Source organism: Aotus nancymaae, unplaced genomic scaffold (genome assembly GCF_030222135.1).
Source record: "Aotus nancymaae isolate 86718 unplaced genomic scaffold, 86718_ANA_hifiasm-v0.15.2.pri h1tg000075l, whole genome shotgun sequence".
Taxonomy (NCBI): Eukaryota; Metazoa; Chordata; class Mammalia; order Primates; family Aotidae; genus Aotus; species Aotus nancymaae.
Genome location: NW_026988490.1, coordinates 2,862,918 through 2,884,980, shown reverse-complemented (window position 1 = coordinate 2,884,980; position 22,063 = coordinate 2,862,918). Strand labels below are relative to the sequence as shown.

Genomic DNA, 22,063 nt, shown 5'->3' with positions numbered 1-22,063 from the left:
CGTAACACACACGACAAAAAGCAAAACAAAACACACTCACATATATTCACAGGAAGAACAACTGTTTAATTACAGGATTTTGAATATGCATATAATGATCACTTGATAAAATCAAATTGGTAGGTAATTACTGTGCTCAGTCATTGAGAAAGAAACTCAAAGTTAAAGATAAAACTTAGAGTAAGTAAAAGGAATTAAAACTCAAAGGACATGTCACACCGGCCTCTTTTATGTGTGGATTCTCAGTAATATTTAATTCTTCTTATGTATGTGGAAATTTGCAGAACCCTCCCCACCAGCAAAATTGGTTTGTATAAATACGGTCAGTAGTGAGTCAGGTTAAGTTTATAACCAGGTTTATAGACATTATGCAAACACGGCCTGGATTCAAATATACAAATTAATTCTAGTCATCCCTCTACCATGCCAATTAAAACCTTAAAACATGTTTTCACTTTGAATTAGCTGTTTTGTCTCAAATATAATTTATGTATCATGGTTGCCCGAAAGGCTTGCACTTTAAGGATATGATTACAGATGGCCTTAGGCCTCTCTGGCTTTTGAGAGCTGTGCTTCTTTCAGTAAATTCCTACCTGCAGACGTTGTCACGATTTCTGTGGTGTTTCTCAGACCCATGAAGTCAAACTGATAAAGCCGCCATGATTTCTGGTCAGCTGCCTCCACTGAATTTTTTCTCCATCTATAAATCATTTCTTCTTTGGGATAGCCATCTAAAAATACAGAACAAACATTAACCCTTGAAGGTACACATGTATAAATCATTAAAGTAAATACTATAATTCTGATCAATTAATAGGAGTTAAACTTTTAGGCCACGTGTGCTCTCTAAACTTTCCTCCGAGACACAGAAACTGGACAAATGAATGGCCAAATGCCACCTAATCCTGCTGTAGAGCTCCACGAACGGCCAGGCGCTCCCCAGCAGAGGCCTGACCACTGACAGCACACAGGGAGTGGTGTCTTCATTTCTTTAACCTTGGGGAGCCGCAGCTGCAGTGGCCCTTCAAGCAGTGGAGATGCTTGTCAACGGCTCCCGGCCTCTGAGCCCTCTCCGTGCAGATCTAACTATGAAGCCCACACCCACACACCTTCTACCCTTGCCCACAGCATAGTCCATCGAGATCTCAGGAAAGAGGAACTCAGTAAGGTAATCGCCGATTCGATAGATTCGATAGACCCTTCCTCCTATCAGTCTCCAGCGTTGATAGGTGAATGTTGACCTGCTTCAGGGACCCCTTCTCATGTGGTTAATTACTCCAGGGAGTGTGAGCCTGGCGTTTCTGCTGCCTGGGGCCCAGGTTGGCACCTGCCTAGATCATGACATCAGCCAGGTGCTCTGCCTCACTCCTGTGAGTGCTGTCACCAGGGCCCCCTGGCTCCCTGAGCTGGAGCCGGATATTTTCCCAGATGCCTGCTTTTCTGCCTGCATCTACACTCCCGTATTCCCCACTTCTGATGCTTGGGACATCACCATCCCGTCAGCTGGAGCTCTGTGACCTGGGCACCTGCTCTCTTTGCACTGCCCGATCTGCAGGCTCTGCGGCTGTGTCTGCCCCACAGGGCACATCCTACTCTCAAGAACAAGTCTAAGCCTTGTGTCACTGGCAACACGTGACAGCGCTGGCATTCTCGGCCTTCGCTGATTCATGGGCACACGGATTGCATGACTCTGAAAGAAACGTATGCACCATCTTGACGAGTTATCCCCAATGCTAAAAGCACCGCCTTAGTGCACACATGTGTATGCAAAGATATTAATAAAGAGGTTGAAATGTGCTGATTACACATTTAAATCAGTTTGCAAAATTCTTAAAGGCAATCTGCCTTCTCGATTTTTTTTCCCTTTCTGCCTGACATTGCTGGCTTGGCTCCATCATTGGAACCCTAAAGTAAAGCACAGGCATGCCCCGCTTTCTGACTGTGGGTTGCCTGGTGAAATCACTGTCAGCACAGCAGGGACACGTGCTATCCCCTAACCTACAAATGCTAAGCTCAAGGTACCCGGAGCCAGTCTGAAGCATTTCTATGAAGGAATCAAACACTGTAATGGGTCCACTTGCTTTCTAACCGCATTAAGCTGCCATAATTACAAAAGTTGCTCTATGCTATAATTCTTCCTTTTTAACTTTGTTTTTAAATTACCTTTATTTGAAATATAATGCACATACATAAAATTCACACAGTTAATGTGTCCAAATCAGGGGTTTTTCACATATTCTCTGAATGGTAGAACCATTACCCTAATCTAATTTTATAATATTTTCATGACCAAAATGACCTGACCAAGGAGTGGTCACTCCCATTTTCCCCCTTTCCCTCCCCACACCCACTACCCATGTCACCTAGTCCTAGCAGTCACTTACATATTGTCTGTCACACAGTTTGGTCTATTCTGGACATTTTATATAAATGGAATCATATGATATGTGAGCTTCTGTAAATAGCTTATTTAACTTAGCATAATGTGTTCAAGATTCACTCCTATTGGAGCGCATATCAGTATTCCATTCTTATTGTCAAATTTTATATATATATATATATATATATAAATTTTTTTTTTCTTTGAGGTGGAGTCTTGCTCTTTCGCCCAGGCTGGAGTGCAGTGGTGTGATCTTAGCTCACTGCAACCTCTGCCTCCCGGGTTCAAGGAATTCTCCTGCCTCAGCCTCCTAAGTAGCAGGGATTACAGGTATCTGCCACCACGCCCAGCTAATTTTTTGTATTTTCAGTAGAGATGGGATTTTGCCATGTTGATCAGGGTGGTCTCAAACTCCTGACCTTGTGATTTACCTGCCTTAGCCTCCCAAAATACCAGGATTACAGGCATGAACCACCACACCCGGCCTCAAATAATATTTTATTGTACAGATATACCATATTTTGTTTATCCATTCATCAGTTGATAGACATTTTGGTTGAGTCCATTTTTTCACGATTACGAATAATGTTGTTATGGGCATTTGTGTACATGATTTTGTGTTGATATCTCTTTTCAGGTCTCTTGGTTACACACCTGGGAGTGGAATTGTTGAGTCTGAGTAACTACATTTAACATGTTGAGGAACTGCCAGGTTGTCTTCCAAACTGGCTGGAACTTAAAATCCTATCAGCAGTGTACAAGGATTTCAGTTTCTCCATATCCTCTACAACACTTGTTAGCGTCTGTCTTTTTAGTGATAACAATTGTGGCAGGTGTGAAGTGGCATATCATCATTGCTCCGATTTGTATTTCTACAGTGACTGATAATACTGAGCATATTCTCATCTTTTATTGACTATATTTATGTTTTCTTTGGTGAAGTGTTTGTTCAGATCTTTTGCTGATTTTTTTAATTGGGTTGCTTTTATATTGTTGAGTTTTAAGAGTTATTTGTATATTTGGGTACAAGTCCTTTATCAGATACATGTTTTAAAATATTTTCTCCCTTTATGTGGCTCATCTTTTCTTTTGAAGCAATTGGAATGTTTTAATTATGGGAATATATAAATAATGTAAAGTCTATCATTGGAATCATTTCTGAGCGTACAATTTGGTGGCATAAGGAACATTCCCAATGGCGTGCAGCCACCACCAGCATCCATCTCCAGAATTCCTTTTCTCTATAACAGAATTGATTTTTGAGTGTACTTCTACTCACAGCAAAATGGAGTGGAAAGTAACAAGATTTCCTGCATGCCCTCTGCCCCATTTTCCACATCCTCTGCAGAATGGCACGTTGGTTACAACTGATTAGTCATATCGTTATTACCAAGATGCCATAGTTTACCTTAGAGTTTACTCCCTGTGCTGTATATTCTATGGGTTTGGACAAATGTATAAGGACATATATCCACCACTGTGGTATTGTACAGAGTATCTTTCTTGCCCTACAAGTCCTCAGTGCTCCATCTATTCACCTCTCCCTCCCGCCCTACTCAGCAACTACTGAGTGTTTTACTGTCTACACAGTTTTTCTTTTCTAGAGTGTTTTAAGGTTGGACTCACACAGCATGTAGCTATTCAGGTTTGCCTATTTGTAATATGGATTTATTTTTTCCCTGTCTTCATGGCTCAATTGCTCTTTACTGTCCCCACTTTACAAATAAGAAAGCTGAGGTGCTCGCTTTGGCAGCACATATACTAAAATTGGAGCTATACAGAGAAGATTAGCATGGCCCCTGCACAAGGATGACACGCAAATTCGTGAAGAAAGCTGAGGCACTGGGACAATAAGTAACGTACATAAGGAAGAGAGAGTATAAGGTTAGGATGTGCGACTCTAAGTGTCCACCCCTTCACCCTCTGCACAACACCGGTCTCCGTCTCCTCTTCTGATTGTCACGTTCCCCAAATCCAAGTTCCTCAACTTAGAAAGATTTTCCTCAAAGTACATTCCCTATCATGGAGCACAAGAGCCTCCCTTTTAATAAATCCACTTTTCTCAAGAGTATAGAGGTGACTGCTTCCAAACTGCTTATTGTCTTCACCTTTATGGAAATGCAGGTAGTGTTTCAAAACAACATTAAGAATCACCAATCGTTTAAAAAACGGCCTGTCTTCCATAGAAACGGCCTGTTTCCACTTGATGGAAACACTTTAGTTCTTTGCAGGGCTTTTTATAAAACACTTCCTACTCTTGAGAAGGTTTCAGGGTCCCCAGACCAAGGTCGTTTTTTTTTTTTTTGAGACGGAGTTTTGCTCGTTACCCAGGCTGGAGTGCAATGGCTCGATCTCGGCTCACTGCAACCTCCGCCTCCTGGGTTCAGGCAATTCTCCTGCCTCAGCCTCCTGAGTAGCTGGGATTACAGGCACGCGCCACCGTGCCCAGCTAAGTTTTTGTGTTTTTAGTAGAGACGGGGTTTCACCATGTTGACCGGGATGGTCTTGATCTCTTGACCTCGTGATCCACCCGCCTCGGCCTCCCAAAGTGCTGGGATTACAGGCATGAGCCACAGCGCCCAGCCCCAATGTCGTTTTGATCAGATGGACATGCCACAAAACTAACGAAGCTGGGACCGCACAGCTCTTGCTTGCTCGGGCCCTTCCAAAGTGCTGGCGGGACACTGCAACTTTTTCGTGGATAATTCTGAATCCTTAGAAAAGAACTCCTGTTTGTTTCCTCTCTTGGTACTTTTTGTTGGATGTTTGACATTCCGAATTTTAACATTTTAATATTAAATTAATCATTAATTTCTATGTTTATCTTTGTATTTATGTTTACATAATACTTCCCTGAAACACGCTCAGATATTTTTATATTTAATTTGTTAGTTATTCTGAAATTATTTTGGTCTGGGCCTTTTTACTGACTGCCGACTGTGTATTTTATTTGTGTGATATAAATATATTTGTTATATAAATATAAATATATATATTTGTGTGATCACAAATTTATTTGTGTGATATTAACAAACACTACTTGTCATCAAATTTTTAAAGAAGAAAATGCCTGTGGCTAGGAAAATGAAGTCTTCTTAGCAAAAGTAATTCCTAATCTCCTCCATCAATCTGTCTCCCTGGCCTCGTGTGGTGGCAGTGTGGCTAAAGTTGGCCTTGAGGGGCTGGCTGTGATGGCTGGCCCTGTTCCGGCCCATTCCCTGGTTCCTGAGATGGAGAAGTCCCACTTCAGAGTCTCTGTGTAAAGCCTATGAAGCAAGGCATTTCCTGATCTTTGAACCTAGAAACCAATATTAGGAAAACTTTAAGACAGACAGAGTTTAACCCTTACATATACTGTGTGTCAACTTCATGGTTGCCTGTGTTTTCATTAAAGTGAAGGGACACTGTTTTTTAACTATCAGTTCTTTCACACACATCACGAGATACAGCCTAACTGTAATATTCACCACAGTATACCAGAGAAATCACAATTCTAGTCATAATCTTAGAATCTTTTGGAAATCCGAAAATTTCATTCATTTATTACCTGACTTGTCAACCTATGATGAAAATATGAAAGCCATTTCTTTTTTCTTAAATAACATTAAAAAATACAAAATTAGGCATTTGAAAAAAGAAAACTAAAAACTGGTCAGCCAGCTTATTAATTTTAATATATTAAGTAAAAATATCAATGAGTTTTATACCATTTATAATTTCAGTGGCTGGTCAAATCTGTCACAAAGGTAACCGTTTCTGTGTTCTAACACACGCAGGCTTAGTCAACAAACTACTGCACAATTAGAAAGCATTTTCCCCTGTAAAAAAATTGCACTTTTCAAGTTCTAATTTTCAAAGACAGGTGTATTTCTCCCGTTTTCTATAGCTTCAGATTTCCTTGCAAATCAATTTGGGTCCCATAGAAGAAAAATAAAAGGGCTGCACAAAGACGGTACATATGAGAAAGCACCAGGTCAATGGGTATGCAGGGAATTCTACCAGCCCTTTAACATTCAGATGCTGTTAGTGCCATTTCAGCCAGCCCAGAGAGTAGGAAATGCAAGAAAAAATGTCTAATTATATTTTTATATAGTGAGTATTACAATGATTTACAACCTAATAATGAGTGCACAAGAAAAGCATTCTTGCTTCAAAATATGAAGGCAAAATCTCACAAAAAATAATAGTTGACAGAATTCATCAACACATTTCTTTTAATACATTATGATCTAATAGGATATATGCAGGAATTAGAGATTTATGAATATAATCCATCATGCATTTGTCCCCATAGAAAGCAAAACATATTTGAGAAAATGCAACGTATGTTTGTGTTAAGAACACTGATTAAGCTAAAGTTCAAAATATATTTTATATATAGAGAGAGTATATATGTTCCTAAGATCCAATAACTTAATAGGAAAATAGAGATCCTTTCCCTTTTAAAATTGAAAGCAAGATAATATCCATTGCCTTCCTTACTATTTGTCATTATACTCTATATATTAGCTAGCATATTCTTAACCAAGTAAATATATATATAAAACAATGAGAGGTATACAGACTAGAAAGCAACATATGTTGCCAGGAGCAGTGGCTCACACCTGTAATCCCAGCCCTTTGGGAGGCCAAGGTGGGCAGGTCACTTAAGGTCAGGAGTTCAAGACAGCCTGGCCAACATGGTGAAACACCATCTCCACTAAAAATACAAAAATTAGCAGGGCATAGTGGTGTGTGCCTTTAGTTCAAGCTACTCAAAAGGTTGAGGCAACAGAATTCCTTGAACCTGGGAGTCAGAGGTTGCAGTGAGCTGAGATTGAGCCACTGCACTTCAGCCGGGGCAACAGAGCAAGACTCCATTCTCAAACAAAAACAAAAACAAATGCTTACCTATCCGGACGACAAAAAGCAATTAATGAAAAAACTAGTAGACATATTTTCCTAAATTATCATAAAATACCCAGGCATAAACTTAACAAAAAACATTCAAATCCATGAGAGAAAGTTCGTAAGTTACTACTGAGTCCAACATAGATTAAAGAAATGTAAAGACACGCCATATTCTTATTCTTGCATAGGGAGACTGTCAACACACAACAGAAAGATGGCGATTCTCTCCAAGTTTAATTATGAATTTCATGTGAACTCAGCAAGAAGATTGGTAACTTTTTTTCTGTTTCCAAAGTCGATGATAAATTTTATTCATAAGAACAATCAAGCAAGAATGGCCAGGAGAAGTACAGTGAGTGGGGCTAGCTATTCATAGGTTATTAACTATTATAACCACTCTACATTACACCTACTGTGCATTGGTGCTTGACTGATTAAAGAAACAGGAAAGATGAAAATTCCCTTGGGATTAGTTTATGATGAAGGCAGTTACTTAAATTAGTAAGAGGAAGAAGGAGTTTATGATCAGTGGAAGCCATATGAGAAAAAGATAAATTTGGATCCATTCTTATATCACATATGAGAATAAATTCTGAAACCACACTTGCAAAAATTGTAACAGCAAGAAAATTATGACAGGGAAACAGATGTGACACAATTGACTCCATCTTGCCTTTAACCTCCAAGCTGCCCTTGTTCATTCCTGGGCATGCACCAAAATAACTTTGGGGGAAATTTAGTTTATAGTTTAAATGATAATAACTCTTACCAAAACTAAACTGCCTTTATGAAACTAATAAAAGACCACAAGTTTAGGATTATGAGAGGGGCCTGAATTCTACTAAGATGTAGGTGTAATTAAATGACAACCAGCCATTGTCTGGAGGTCACAAGATCTGTAACTTCAATTACTCATCATGTAAATAACATCACTATCATGGAAACTAAGACTGATCCTTTGAGATGTCTTTTCAGACTTTTACATTTCTGATACCTGGATGACTCACTGGGACCAGCTTCTCCTCTGTTACCCACACCCAGAGTGGACTCAGCCCTATGATTTCCTTCCCAACTAATCAGCAGCACCCATTCCTTAGTCCGCACCCATCAAACTATCTTTAAAAAACCCTGGCCTCTAGAGTTCAAGACCAGCCTGGTCAACATGGTGAAACCCTGTCTCTACTAAATATTCAAAAGTTAGCTGGGCGTGGTGGCAGGCACCTGTAATCTCAGCTACTCAGGAGGCTGAGGCAGGAGAAGCACTTGAATCAAGGAGGGGGATGTTGCAGTGAGTTGAGATCATGCCGTTGCACTCCAACTGGGCGACAGAGTGAAACTCCACCTCAGAAACAAAACAAAACAAAACTCTGGCCTCTGAATTTTGGAGGAGGCTGGTCTGAGTAATAATAAAACTCTGGTTTCCTGTTCAGTTGGCTTTGGGTGGATTAAACTCTTCCTCTAATGCAATTTCCCTGTCTTGATAAATCAACTCTACCTAGGATGCAGGCAAGACGAACCCATAGGGCAGTTACAATTCCAAATGAATCAGGGATCTAAATGTTAAACAACAACAAAAGAAGACAAAGAAAAAACAGCCGTATACGAGGATAGGAGAAATATGAATAAATTCCTTTATAGCTTTGGCTTTGGAAAAACTTTTCTAGCAATGACTCAAAATCCAGAGGCAATTGAAAACTATACTTATATAATTGTCTACATAAAAACAATGATTTTAAAAAATCATGGTAAAAAAAAGAAAAGCAAAAACGGCAAATAAGAATTTGGGGAAAACGGTGTTAATAGGTCACAGGGAAAGGACTAATTATGCTGATAAAGAATAATTTACAGACGTGGAAAGTAAAACATTCCTCTTCAAAGTTTCCCTTCTTGTTAAAGAATAATAAATATTAGAAATAACAGTTTCTTTTAAAGACCAACTTCCTTCAAAGCCTTCTTGCTTTTGCTAATAACTCTTTGTTAAGCCCTATCCTATGTAGCTGTCAGATATAAAAGCATAAATACATTCTATGTCCTTGTAATTTAACCAGATATTTGTTTTGGACATGCTCAGGCACGTCCCAGCTCACAGTCTATGCCCCTTCCTTATTTGGAAATGTTATTACTTGTCTAAGTCCTTTTGCAAGCAATTTCCTCTTTTCCTTTGTTCTCTGTTGCCTTTACTTATTTAGGAAAGTTTTAAGTTGTTAGCCAATTGGGTTTAGCTTAGACTATGAATTCCAGCTCCAACCAATGGAACTAGGACACAGCAGTAAGGACCCAATGCATAAGGGACTGTCTTTCCTTTGTTCATTGTGCTGCTCGCAAGATTGTTGATGAGCAGCACCCTTTCTGCAGAAAGTAAAATTGCCTTGCTGAGAAAATTCTTTGATCCCTAGTTCTTCTTTTTGACACTGAGGAATCAGCATTTCTAACAAGACACAAGAAAAATGAGACCAAAAATCCAATAGCATGAAAAAGTAAAAACTGTGAATAAATAGTTAACAAAGGAAGAAATAAAAATGGCCCATAAGTCACTTAAAAAAACAAACACCCAAATTCAATCCTAATAAAAACGCAACATACTGGGCACCAACAAACCACACTGAAATTCGATAAATAAAGGGAAAGAATTAAGCATTTTCCCTGTCTTTCCTGTACATACTGAATTTCAGACTAAATAAGTACTGATGTGCAAAAGGTTTTTTTTGACAGACTAACCACTAACAAATGCAGAAGGAATTATATAACTACAATACAGCCACTACACAGTTATGAGAAGTCTCTACCTTTTTTCCAGGAATACTGTACCACTTGATTAAAGAAACCCATAATTTAATATTTTGGGGCTTAAAAGATTAAAGCCCCAAACCCTATGGCACGACTGTCTCTTGATTATGCCACACTCACCTTTCTTGAGTGTGTACTTTTTGCTTTGTGATAAATCTCTGTATTTTCACTGTATCCTGACTCATTCTTGAATTCTCTCTCACAATGCTGTCAAGACCCTGGACACAGGCAGGGGATGAGGTTCCATAGGCATTTGGGGACCTCCCCTGGCCCGCTGGTATCAATACTGTGACCATTGATTTGATAACTGTACCTAAGTGACTAATGGGTGGACAGTGTGTACACAGTGGATACCCTGGAGAAAGGGACAATTTGCATCCTGGGTGGGATGGAGCTGGATGGTCAGAGACTTCATCATGCTACTCAGAATGGTACCCAATTTAAAAGTTATGATTTGTGTATTTCTGGAATTTTCTCTTTAGCATTTTTGGGCCAAGGTTGACTGAAGGTAAGTGAAACCGCAGAACTCGAAACTTGAACTAGGGGAGATGAATACATTTATAGGAAAATCCACACAATGTGACATTTACTTTAGAGTATTCTTTAACAAATGTGAGACGAGAGACACTTGCAGCCAAAACAGAAGAAAGCTGGTGCTGAATAACTGGCATGTGAGGTTTCATTGCAATCTTTTATCCATAAAAAATAGAACTACAGCCTCTATGTAGCCAATGAAATAACTGGTTTGATGCTCAAAAAGTTTACCAAAATAAAACAGCACAGGAAGGCCCCAAACAGCAGTACCCGCAATCCTAGGCCCTGGATTCAGAGTCTGTCTTGTACTCACATGCTGAAAGACTGTGATCCCACAAAGTAATACAAGCCCTGTCCAGATCTCAGGCCCCTTATCCGTGAACTGTGGAGAATGTGGATGGGACTCCACATGTAACTATATGTCATGGTCTGAATGTCCGTGTCTCCCCCAAATTCATATGTTGAAGTCCTAACCCCCAATGGGATGGTATTTGAAGGTGGGGCCTTTGGGAGGTTAATGAAGTCAGGAGAGTGGAGGCCTCCAGATGGGATTAGTGCCCTCATAATAAGAGATATGAAAGATGGTGTTTCTCCCTTTGTGTGAGGACCCAGCCAGGGTGCACATGTGCAGGCCAGGAAGAGGCCCTCACCAGGCACCGGATCTGCTGACACCCAGCTGGTACTTCCCAGCCTCCAGAACAGTGAGAAATGCATGTTGGTGGTCTTTGGGTTTCTGTTACAATAGGCCCAGATGACTAAGACACTACATAAAATGCACAGCAGTGTTCCAGGTCAGTCATTGCTGAGTGGATGCTAACTGTAGTTTTTATTGTGCTCCCCAAAAAATAGAAAAATTACATCCCTTACTCAAAATACCACATTAAAAAGTTCTCCGTTTTCACTGGGCTCTCTGGAAACCTCTCCCTCTATGTGTTTCCAGCCCTTGGCTGCTAAAGAGGGTGGTGGGGAGGCTTGGAGGGCAGCCGTCACCACACTATTACCATGCTTACCCTTGGGGTCCCCTCCAGTTCTCTCTGCCACTTCCCTCCCCTCTCTGTGCTTTCAGCTAGGATCCAACAGTTTAAGAGGAGCAGCAGCCTCAGAGTAAAATTACACTGTACACAGCCTTTTGTCTACAGAAGAGTGATACTTTTTTTGAATGGTGAGTGTTACATGGTAGCTTCCCAGTCTGCTGCATTTTGACCTACTTTGAGAAATGTTTAGAAGGAAAAGAGGACAAGTGTCGATTTAATAGATGTAATACAAAGCTGTTTCAGATTTATGTTTGTTTCTGTGCAATAAGAAATAAATTCTGCTTTGGAAACTGGGATCATTTTCTTGTCTGTAGTTGTTAATGTGTCCAAGTATAATAATAATTTTACTGATGCTATGAACAATGCTATTTTCCCCATGCAAATGTCACACAAATGTCCCAGGGCTTGGAATTGACTCAGGGAATCATCAGTTACAAATTTACCACTGTTGGGTGTAGAAGTTTCCAGAGATTAAGAGACACTGTAGATTATACTGAATATTCTGTGGTCTGCTATGGAATATTGTGGAGTCTGCTGCTGGGTCACAAACCCTTTGCTCACTGTTGAGAAACTATGCCAGACTCTAACTTTCTTCAGAGATTTCTCAACTCAGTGCAGACCAGCATTCAACGTTTTTTGTTATGAAATAAGGGGTCTTGAATTGAAGCCTACAGGTTGTTTAGCCTCAGCTCCTTGTTTACCAGGTTTCTAGATATTAAGCAAGCCACTCAATCTTTTGGGGCTTTATCTTTTTAAAACATAACGGGATGGTCTACAACAGTATTTTTGAAACATTGGGTCTTTAGAATCAGTTAAGTGGATGACGTCCAGCATTTTAAAATGAGATACAGAACAGAACAGAACATATGAGAAGGCATCATGTAGATGTGTCTTAGAACATGTAAGTTTGCTTTTGCTTTCCCTGCTCTGTCTAATATAAAGAGGTGGTTTCCATTTACATTTTTATACAGATGTTTGTTATGCAAATAAAATCTGTTAAAACTTATGTATTAATTTTGAATCAAGCTTGCTTCAAAACTTAATTTTAATCATTTTAGTGGCATGCATTATTTTTTCAAGATATCTGATCATATCATCTGTAAATAATGATAATATTAACTTTTACAATATTTGTGGTGCTTATTTTTATTTCCTTCATATTTTACTAAAGCAGAGACAATGTTCCTGATACCTGCCATGTGGTTTACATCCAGTATTTCTCTGTTTAATACATATTTAGTGTTTTTATTGAAATGTCACTGAATCATGATTTAAAAATTTCAGTGTGTTTATTTAACAAATTACTTTGAAAGATACTCTAACACTGCATTATTGTCATCTTTCTGGAATTATGGTATGCCAGTTTTTGGATAAATGCTGAATTAGGCAGACAGTATATTAATCTTTGCAGATTTGGTAGGAGGCTAAATCGTGGCATGCCGTGTATTTCATATTGTAGCACAAAAGTTATTTAAAAACTCTATGTCAAGTGATAGGAGAAGTTAACATTGGAATAAGACATATTATTCCAATTTATACTTTTAATTAGAGAATAAACACTGGTTTCTTAAAAGTTTGGTAGAATTTATCTCTAATACTACATATAAGACTAAGGACTTGAAATAATATACACAGAATATTGTATATTATATATATAGAAAAGTACTTTTTATTGAAGTACACACACACACACATATATATATACAGAAAAGAAGATGAATCAAAAGTATCCAATTGATTTATTTACAAAGTGTGATATATCTACCTACCCAGCGCTCTAGTCAGGAGCAGAACACTATAGACCTCAAAAGCCCTTAGATCCCGTCCATCTTAATTACCTCCTCCCAAAAGAAACCAAAGTCTTACTCTCAGTCACATGAATCGCCCTAAGACAGGAGCCCTCTGGCCTCCTCCTTCCTCTGAATCACAATCCTATGCCACAGATAACCACCAGCCTGACTATCCAGTCCTTCCATTTTCAAATATATTGTTGTAAGGTTCTTACATATTTCTTTTGTGGTTTTTAAATGAGTATCGTTTCAGTGTTCTTTCATATTTTAGATACTTTTGCTTTACTTTCCTCTATCAAATCTGCTGGGGCTGGCTTTTATTTAGTTTCCTTCCAAATCCAGAGTTCTGGTTATTTGTTGGTTTTATTCTTTGTTTCCATTTTATTAAGTTCTTGGCACCTTTCTAACTGCTGCAGAAACAACACAGATACGGCAAGGTCCCTGCTCTCCTGGGCTTATCCTGGGGGGATGAGATTGCACATAGGCAGATGCTGATAAGCTAGAGCGCAGGCAGGGAAGCAGTGGGGAGTAAGAAGCGGGCTCAGAGGGGAGGGGATCTGGAAATTCCCTCTGATAAGACCCGGAAGGAGATGAGAACGTCTCCAGGAAACAAACCCTCAAAGGCTGCGAGCAAGGAGCTAGGTGTGCTTCAGGAAGAACGAGGAAGACAACTGAGCAAGAGCAGATGAGGGAAAGGGGTGAATTAGGACAACCGGTTCTGGAAGCAGCAACTGGCCAAGAAGCAAGGCAGACAATGGGCATTTTCACCAAGAGTCCAACAGTCAGGAAATGAAAATACAAACAACTGAGGTTCACTTTTCTCATGAGATGGGCAATTCATTGTTTTTAAAAGATGCATTAACACATATCAAAACATCCAGTGTTGACAAAAGTGGTGAAAAAGAAGTCTCTATACACTGTTTTTGGCTCTAGTATTGAATGTAAAATCATGGCATGGAATACGGCACTATTAAACTCTTCAGTGTTTGTAAACTTTGTGAAATTTACTTGACAGAAATACAGTGACAGCAAAAATATATATATAAAATAAAAACGCACACATGTGGATTACTGTGCTATTTTTGACAGCTTGAACGAAGGCAGGAATTCTGCTCCATCGGTTCAGTGAGGACGCTGCCATTAATGAGGAAGCAGCAGCAGTGCATGCGCGGAGCGGGAATGGCGCATGCGCGGAGTGGGAAGGGTGCCCGCCATGCTTCCTGAGCGGAGGAGCCCGAGTAGTGCGGAGGGAGTGACGTCATCGTAGCAAAAACAGTCTCGTGTGTGCAAGTGTGAGAGTCGATCTGTTTATGTAAGTCTGCATGAGCAAACAGATGTACAGGAAGGAGTAGAGACCCCTTTTAGGGCCTGCCAGACCCCCAAAGCATGAAATAAAGAAAGCTCTTGAGTCCTTTTGAGGGAAATTCCAGCCAGCTAGCCAGCTAGCCCTGAGAAGTAAGTGAGCAACCTGAAAGCTGGAAGGAACCTGGACCCCCCCCACTCCAGATGGATGGGCCGGCTCGCAGACCTCAGGGACCGGAGCTGAAGGCTGCTCTTCGTTCTAAATTTCCTTCTGAGGGGCCTGGAGGAAGTCATGCCTTCGGGTCAGATCTTAACATTCCTTTCTATCCACCCCAGATTTTTTAGACAAAGTTTCACTTCCTTAGCCAATTGCAAATCAGTCTCTGAATCCACCCCTGACCCGTAAGCCTCTCCTTCAAGACATCCTCCTGCCTGTGTAGGCCAAACCACCCTATAATCTCCATGTGTTATGTATTGACTTACAGTTTTGCCTGTAACTTTCCTGAAATGTACGCCTGCCTTTAAGAACCCCTGCTCGCAATTCACTGAGGTTAGATCTTCGGTGTGAGCTGCCTGATTCTCCTTGTGTGGTGCACTGCAAATAAACACCCCCGTTTCTCCTGCAGCAAAACTTGGATGTCTGTGTTTGGCCTCACTGTACCGGGAAAGCAGACCCCAGTTTGGCTCAGTCACGCGAAGCATGGCTCAGCCTCCAGCAGGGATACGGGTGGCAGCGGGGAGGAGTGGAAGGCTTTTTACTTTGCCTTTAGACTTTGAATGGTTGCAACATGCAACTCACCACAAAACAGGTCAGCCTTGAAATACTGTTTTCTTGTTGGACAAAGATATTAGCAACTGTGATATATTTGAGGTTCTTCTGACTATAATACTATTATAACACTTAAATTTATCCAAAGGTTAGCATTTAGGTAAACTCAATCTTCAGGAATGCAGCAGTGGCCTCACAGACGTGGTCTTGGTGCAATGACAGCTGTAAGTGCAGTTCAATTCCATTCAAAGGACCACCGTTCCGAGATACGGGGGCTCCTGTGAGTCAGCCAACCGTGCCCACCTTTCCCTCACTCTCAAAGTCCAGAAACAATCAACTATAAATCAACGAAGGAAAACGCAAGTTCCACTCCTGGATGATACTGAAAAGTTACACTTGCCAGCCAGAAATGAGGGAGAAAAACTTCTGAAAATTACACCAAAAAGAAATGTATATCAGTCTGAAGAATTTCATTTTACTTACAAGGAAGAAAGTGTGCGTGTGTGTGTGTGTGTGTTTGCAACCATGAAATTACAAAGACCGTCCAGTGACTAATGTTGAAACTTTCACTCTGATTAAGCTTTACTATGCTAATTATATTTTTTATAGTTTCCTTCTTTTTTTAAAAAATATTTTGTCAGATTTATTGAGGAACAATTTACATTAGTGTAATCATCTTTTTCAGGTTGTTAAGAGTGTAATACAGTAGTGTTACCAACAGTCACATGCCATTTTCTTTTGCCTCTATGGAGTTAGAGGATAACATCATTTGGGTGATGATACCCTAGAGATGAAATTTTCTTTCCTTTTTGGAAAACTCCTGAATTGTCACCTGTGCCACTTGAGGGGCACGGCTGTCCATGCCTGTGGTGATGTGTGCTCACCTTGATGCTCAGGAACTCGCAGCAGGAGCACAAGACTCTACTGTATGGGACTGTCTGCCAAGGCTCCCTTTGTCACCAGGAGAGCAGCATTTTGGACAGACATAGTCCTCTAAGGCATCACACTTCACATCTAAACCTTGTTGAGACAGACGGCAGCAGACAACCAGCTTTTGAGGTGCATGAACAATGCTGAAGGGGAAAAAAGTACTTGTGGGGAAAGATGGAGAGAGACTTCAGGGTGTTGGAAGAATCGAGCAATGATGCATGCACAGGACAGGGCACACCAGAACCAGAGAGGAAGAGAACGTGCGAAGACGGACAGAGACCCTGACCAGTGGGCCTAGGGCCTGCCCCCGGCTACACCCACTCCTCCATGCGCAGGGCCACAGGAGCACGAGCTCATCGGAAAGACTGGGCAGATGAGGCTCCCTCATTGCAGCCTCTGCTGTAGTAACCTGCAGCCATTTCCAACTATCTAGCTCACATTAGAAATTGCCTCTAGAAAATAAGCCTGGATTATTCTCCTTTTGGTTATCTTTTGGTCAGAGGCATATGGAGAAAGTAAGCCCTGCTCAGTTGACAGAGCCTTCCCTAAGAGGGCTGCGTTATTGCCACCCAGTCTCTGATTTGAAGGCGCCAGCAGGCACTGATTGCCTCTCAGCCGGATAATGAGATGGAGCTTCCATCTCCTCAGATTGCCAGGCAGCTGTGGATACCTCTCCAGACTTGACGAGCTCGTGAATGGGGATGCAATTTCAGGGAAAGATGATTACATTCCCAGTAACCAAGGCTGTATTAAATTAGGCCATTCCAACTATTTCAATCAGGGTGAGAATTGGCTAGACACATGCACATCACCAGTCAAAAAGCACTACTATTAAACGGCCTTGAGTTCCCTTCCCCTAAATTGTAATGACGATAAACAGCGCAAAGGCCGACACAACCACGAGGATGGAGCGATGTCGTGGTAGCAGCTTTGAAGAATAGGACAGACACTTCTCCTACAAGCTGCCTTTCGGTGGCCACACTTGTCATGATCTGCCGGTGCTTTTGGGGAAGATACGGCCTGAATGTGTGTGCCCCAGTGTCCATCGTGTGCCACACAGCTGAGCAATACGGGGGGCGGGGACTGAGACAGGCGAGGACCGGGAGGAGAGGAGAGGACCTAGGGTGGAGGGCCTGAGCATCGTTCCCGCACTGTCCCAGGAGTTCACAACAAAAGCAGATGGTCACAGGCCTGTTTCTGCCTCCTCTTTCAGCTGCCTCAATAAGGTCCCATGAGGTGACCCCGAAGCCCTGGAGCCTGGAAGCTTTGTTTAAAGATGTGGAGTCAGGAGAACCTTCTAGTTACAAGCTGAAGATTTCCCTGAGTGGGAGTCACTGCACAGGTGCTTTGACAAATACACTCTGTCCTTTAGAGCCCCTTGTGCAACACAGGCAGAGAAAGTAGTGGGTACCCCTTATACCACTGGCCAGAAAACACAGCGACAGTGATGGCCAGGGCAGAGTGAGGAAGGCTGGACCGGGTGTCTAGGCTGACACGAGGCTGCAGACTCCAAGGAGGCATCCCGGGGTCTTGCGGCATCCCGTTACAGAGAGGGCAGGGCTGGAACAGTGGGTTAGTCCTGGATAAGCCACTTTAGACACGGGGCAGAGAGCGCGTCCGTATCTAATCGCAGGTCTCCCTCTGCCAAGCATGAATCTCTTCATTTAAAGCTCAGACCCACTGCTGCGTTAAAGGATTGTTTATCTCAAGAAAGAAATGTGTCTAAGAAGACTGACTGTCAGCCGACGAAGATGGAGAGGGATGTAGGGAAAACGGAACAGGCAGCCTTTGGATGGATGTAGGCCTGAAGGTGATGTTTCTATAAAGGCAAAAGACAAAACCTCAAATGCTAGCAAGGACTTGGTCCAGATATCTCCCCAGCGTCCTTCCTGTGAAATGCAAGTGGAAAGGAAATACGTCCCTTCTGTCCACCACCACCCCCGGCCCTGCACTGTCCATCTGTAGGAGCGTGGCCAGTTCTTGCAGCTTTATGGTCACTCCCAGTCCAGTTGCATGCCACCATGGTGGTCTCTACTGAACGCTACAACTCCCCACCCTCCACTCACACCCCCTGCGGTGGCGTCAAGCTGCTGGAGAAGGAGAGGCCTGAGGCTCCCTCCTCTAGCTCCTTCCACCTCCATGCCCCTGCAGTCTCAGGTCCTTCTGAGGTCGGCACGGCGGCGGGGGGGCCCGGGAAAGTGGGGAGCTCCTCTGGGGCCAGTAGGATGCCACTGTGCCTGTGCCTTGGGGCTAGCTCAACCCCTGGGCACCACGGCAGGTGCCTGTGGTAGGGAGGGCCCCTCCTCCTGCTGCTGCAGGTGGCAGCCGCCCTAAGGACTTCGGGCTCCTCCTGGTACAGGCAGCAAGCCTTCTAGGGAGGGGCTGTGGTCAAGGAATAAAGAGTGGGCTCTCTTCCTGGCCCACGAGTGCCTCGGACACAGGAGACGGTGGGTTCCATCACCCACTGCAGCCACCTCTTTCCCTCACTGTGAGCCCTGTAGTCCCCAGACTCCAGGGCGGCCCTGTCACTGTTTCCAGATTGGCCGGACCTTGGGAAGACATTCTCCCTCCTTTGTCCTTGGGAGGGGAGGGGTGCTTGACCTCTGCATTCTCGATCCACCGGTGGACTCCTGGCTTCTCCTTGTGTAATGTGCAGCAGGAGCTGAGCTACGTACATCACAGGCCTCTGGGGGCCTCCGGGGGGCCCAGTGCCTTTATTTGGGGTGTGAAGGTTCTCACAGGGCCCCTGAGGATGATGGGGGCTCCCACTTCACGTCCTGCACACCATGCTGCTCACTCAGTGACTCGCGGGGATTAGCGGTGGACCCAGTGTTTGTTTCACAGACATTCTCTCGTCTGTGGGGTCATGACCAACTGTCATCCTATAGTTCTTGAGATCTACAGAGGATGGCAGCTGTCATGGGAAGGGGTAAGACTTGAAGTCTGGGTTTCCACCTGTCCAGGGCAGTAGACTGGCGGCCCAGGCCCAAGCAGGCAGGGAGGTGACCACTGGAAGGCTCAACAGTGGTCACTGGCACCTGTTCATAGTGAGTCAGAAAGCACAGTCACCTGCAGGAGCAGAAGCAGTGCAGGGCCACAGCCATGAGGAAGCGTTCAGAGCAGGGTCTCAATCGCAGAAGGCTAAGGGTGGGCCCCGGATGGCAGAACACACTGGGGGGTAAGATGGCGGTGGACTCTCAATCCACAGGCTTCCAAATCTGTGTCCAGTGACCAGGCTTCTCCTAGAGTCTGGACACGGGGAAATGGGACAGTGACCAGAGCCCCAGGGGTCCCAGAACTGGAGGCAGAGCACCTTCAGAGTGGGTTAACACACCACACACACATATCACACAGAGTCAGAAACCACACATGGCATACGCATACCATCTAACATACACAAATGCACACACAGCACACATACATACCACACACACCCCACACAAACTCACACACCACACACAGCATACACACACCATGCACATATACACAAATGCACAGATACACAGCACATACACCACACACCCCCCACATGAACTCACAAACCACACACAGTATACACACGTCATGCACATATACACAAATGCACAGATGTACAGCATACATTCACATCACACACACCCCACACAAACAAACCACACGCAGCATACACACACCATCTACACATATACAAATACACACACATAGCACACATACACACCACACACACACCCCATGCAAACTCACACATCACACATGGCATATGCATACCATCTACACATACACAGATACACACACAGCACACATACACCACACACACACCCCACACACACACCACACACGGCATACACATACCATGCACATGTACACAAATGCACAGATGTACAGCACACATTCACATCACACACACCCCACACGAACTCACAAACTACACACAGCATACACACGCCATGCACATATACACAAATGCACAGACATACAGCACTCATTCACACCACACACACCCAATGCAAACTCACAAACCACACGGCATACACACGTCGATCACATATATGCAAATGCACAGATACACAGCACACATTCACACACACCCCCACGTGAACTCACAAACCACACATGGCATACACATGCCATGCACATATACACAAATGCACAGACGTACAGCACACACACTACACACCCCACGTGAACTCAACCACACACGGCATACACACACCATGCACAGATGCACAGCACAAACTCACACCACACACACCCCACGTGAACTCACAAACCACACACAGCATACACACGTCATGCACATATACACAAATGCACCGATGTACAGCACACATTCACATCACACACACCCCACACTAACAAACCACACACAGCATACACACGCCATGCACATGCACACAAATGCACAGACGTACAGCACACACACCACACACACCCCATGTGAACTTACAAACCACACACAGCATACACACGTCATGCACATAGACACAAATGCACAGATGTACAGCACACATTCACATCACACACACCCCACACTAACTCAGAAACCACACACGGCATACACACGCCATGCACATATACACAGATGCACAGATGTACAGCACACACACACCACACCCCCCCCACGTGAACTCACAAACCACACACGGCATACACATGCCATACACATGCCATACACAGATGCACAGACGTACAGCACACACACACCACACACACCCCACGTGAACTCACAAACCACACACAGCATACACACGTCATGCACATATACACAAATGCACCAATGTACAGCACACATTCACATCACACACACCCCACACTAACAAACCACACACAGCATACACATGCCATGCACATATACACAGATGCACAGACGTACAGCATGCACACAGCACACACACCACACATGAACTCACAAACCACACACGGCATACACACGCCATGCATATATACACAGATGCACAGATGTACAGCACACATACCACAGACACCCCACGTGAACTCACACACGGCATATACATGCCATGCACATATCCACAGATGCACAGACGTACAGCACGCACACACAATAGTAGATTAAAGGGCGGAAGGCGTAAGGTTTGCAGCATCCAGAGCTGACAGTCTTTGGGCTGTTTGCCAGCTCTCCGTGCTGCTAGCCCACAGGACAGTGACAGGCAGGAGTGTCAGCAGTGTGTCACCCTCTAATACCTCACAAAGCCAAGACTCTGTTAAGGGAAAATGGCTCCCATGAATAGAATATTCTCTTTAGACAGTTTCAGGCCTCAGGAAGAACATTATTAAAATGATAATGGAAATGTTTACTGAGCTACCTTCAGATGCCACAGTAAATGGAAATGATGCGTATGTTTATTGAAGTCAAAGAGAATGCACGTGGAGCTAAATGCCTGAAAGGAGAGAGGAAGAGACGAATGATGACCGTGTAACATGCCAGGCATTGTGGTTCATACAAGGCTCGGTACAGAACTGAATGAACTCATTATTGCTTCCTGCGGGGGTTACTGCTCGCAATTTTCCACTTTGTCAACATACGTCTGTGTTGACACTAAAGCTTCTTCGCAAGAGGCGGAAATGAGCGCGTTCCCAAACGTGGACAGGGAGGACTTGCTAAGGACTGAAATGCACGAATAGAACACCCATCGTCATACAGCAGCTG

The 22,063-nt window shown here is 43.2% G+C and overlaps 1 protein-coding gene and 1 non-coding gene across 2 annotated transcripts in view; one reads left to right on the top strand and one right to left on the bottom strand.

Annotated features, from left to right (window-relative positions):
* GABRG3 (gamma-aminobutyric acid type A receptor subunit gamma3) overlaps positions 1-22,063 on the bottom strand; it is a 549,201-nt gene that overhangs the window by 51,362 nt on the left and 475,776 nt on the right. The window contains exon 6 of the mRNA XM_064367750.1: positions 594-731. Within this exon, the coding sequence (XP_064223820.1) occupies positions 594-731 (138 nt within the window). The remainder of the gene's footprint in view (positions 1-593; positions 732-22,063) is intronic.
* Positions 4,118-4,224, top strand: LOC135271214 (U6 spliceosomal RNA). Its single transcript, XR_010339317.1, has one exon. It is a non-coding gene; the product is annotated as a U6 spliceosomal RNA (small nuclear RNA).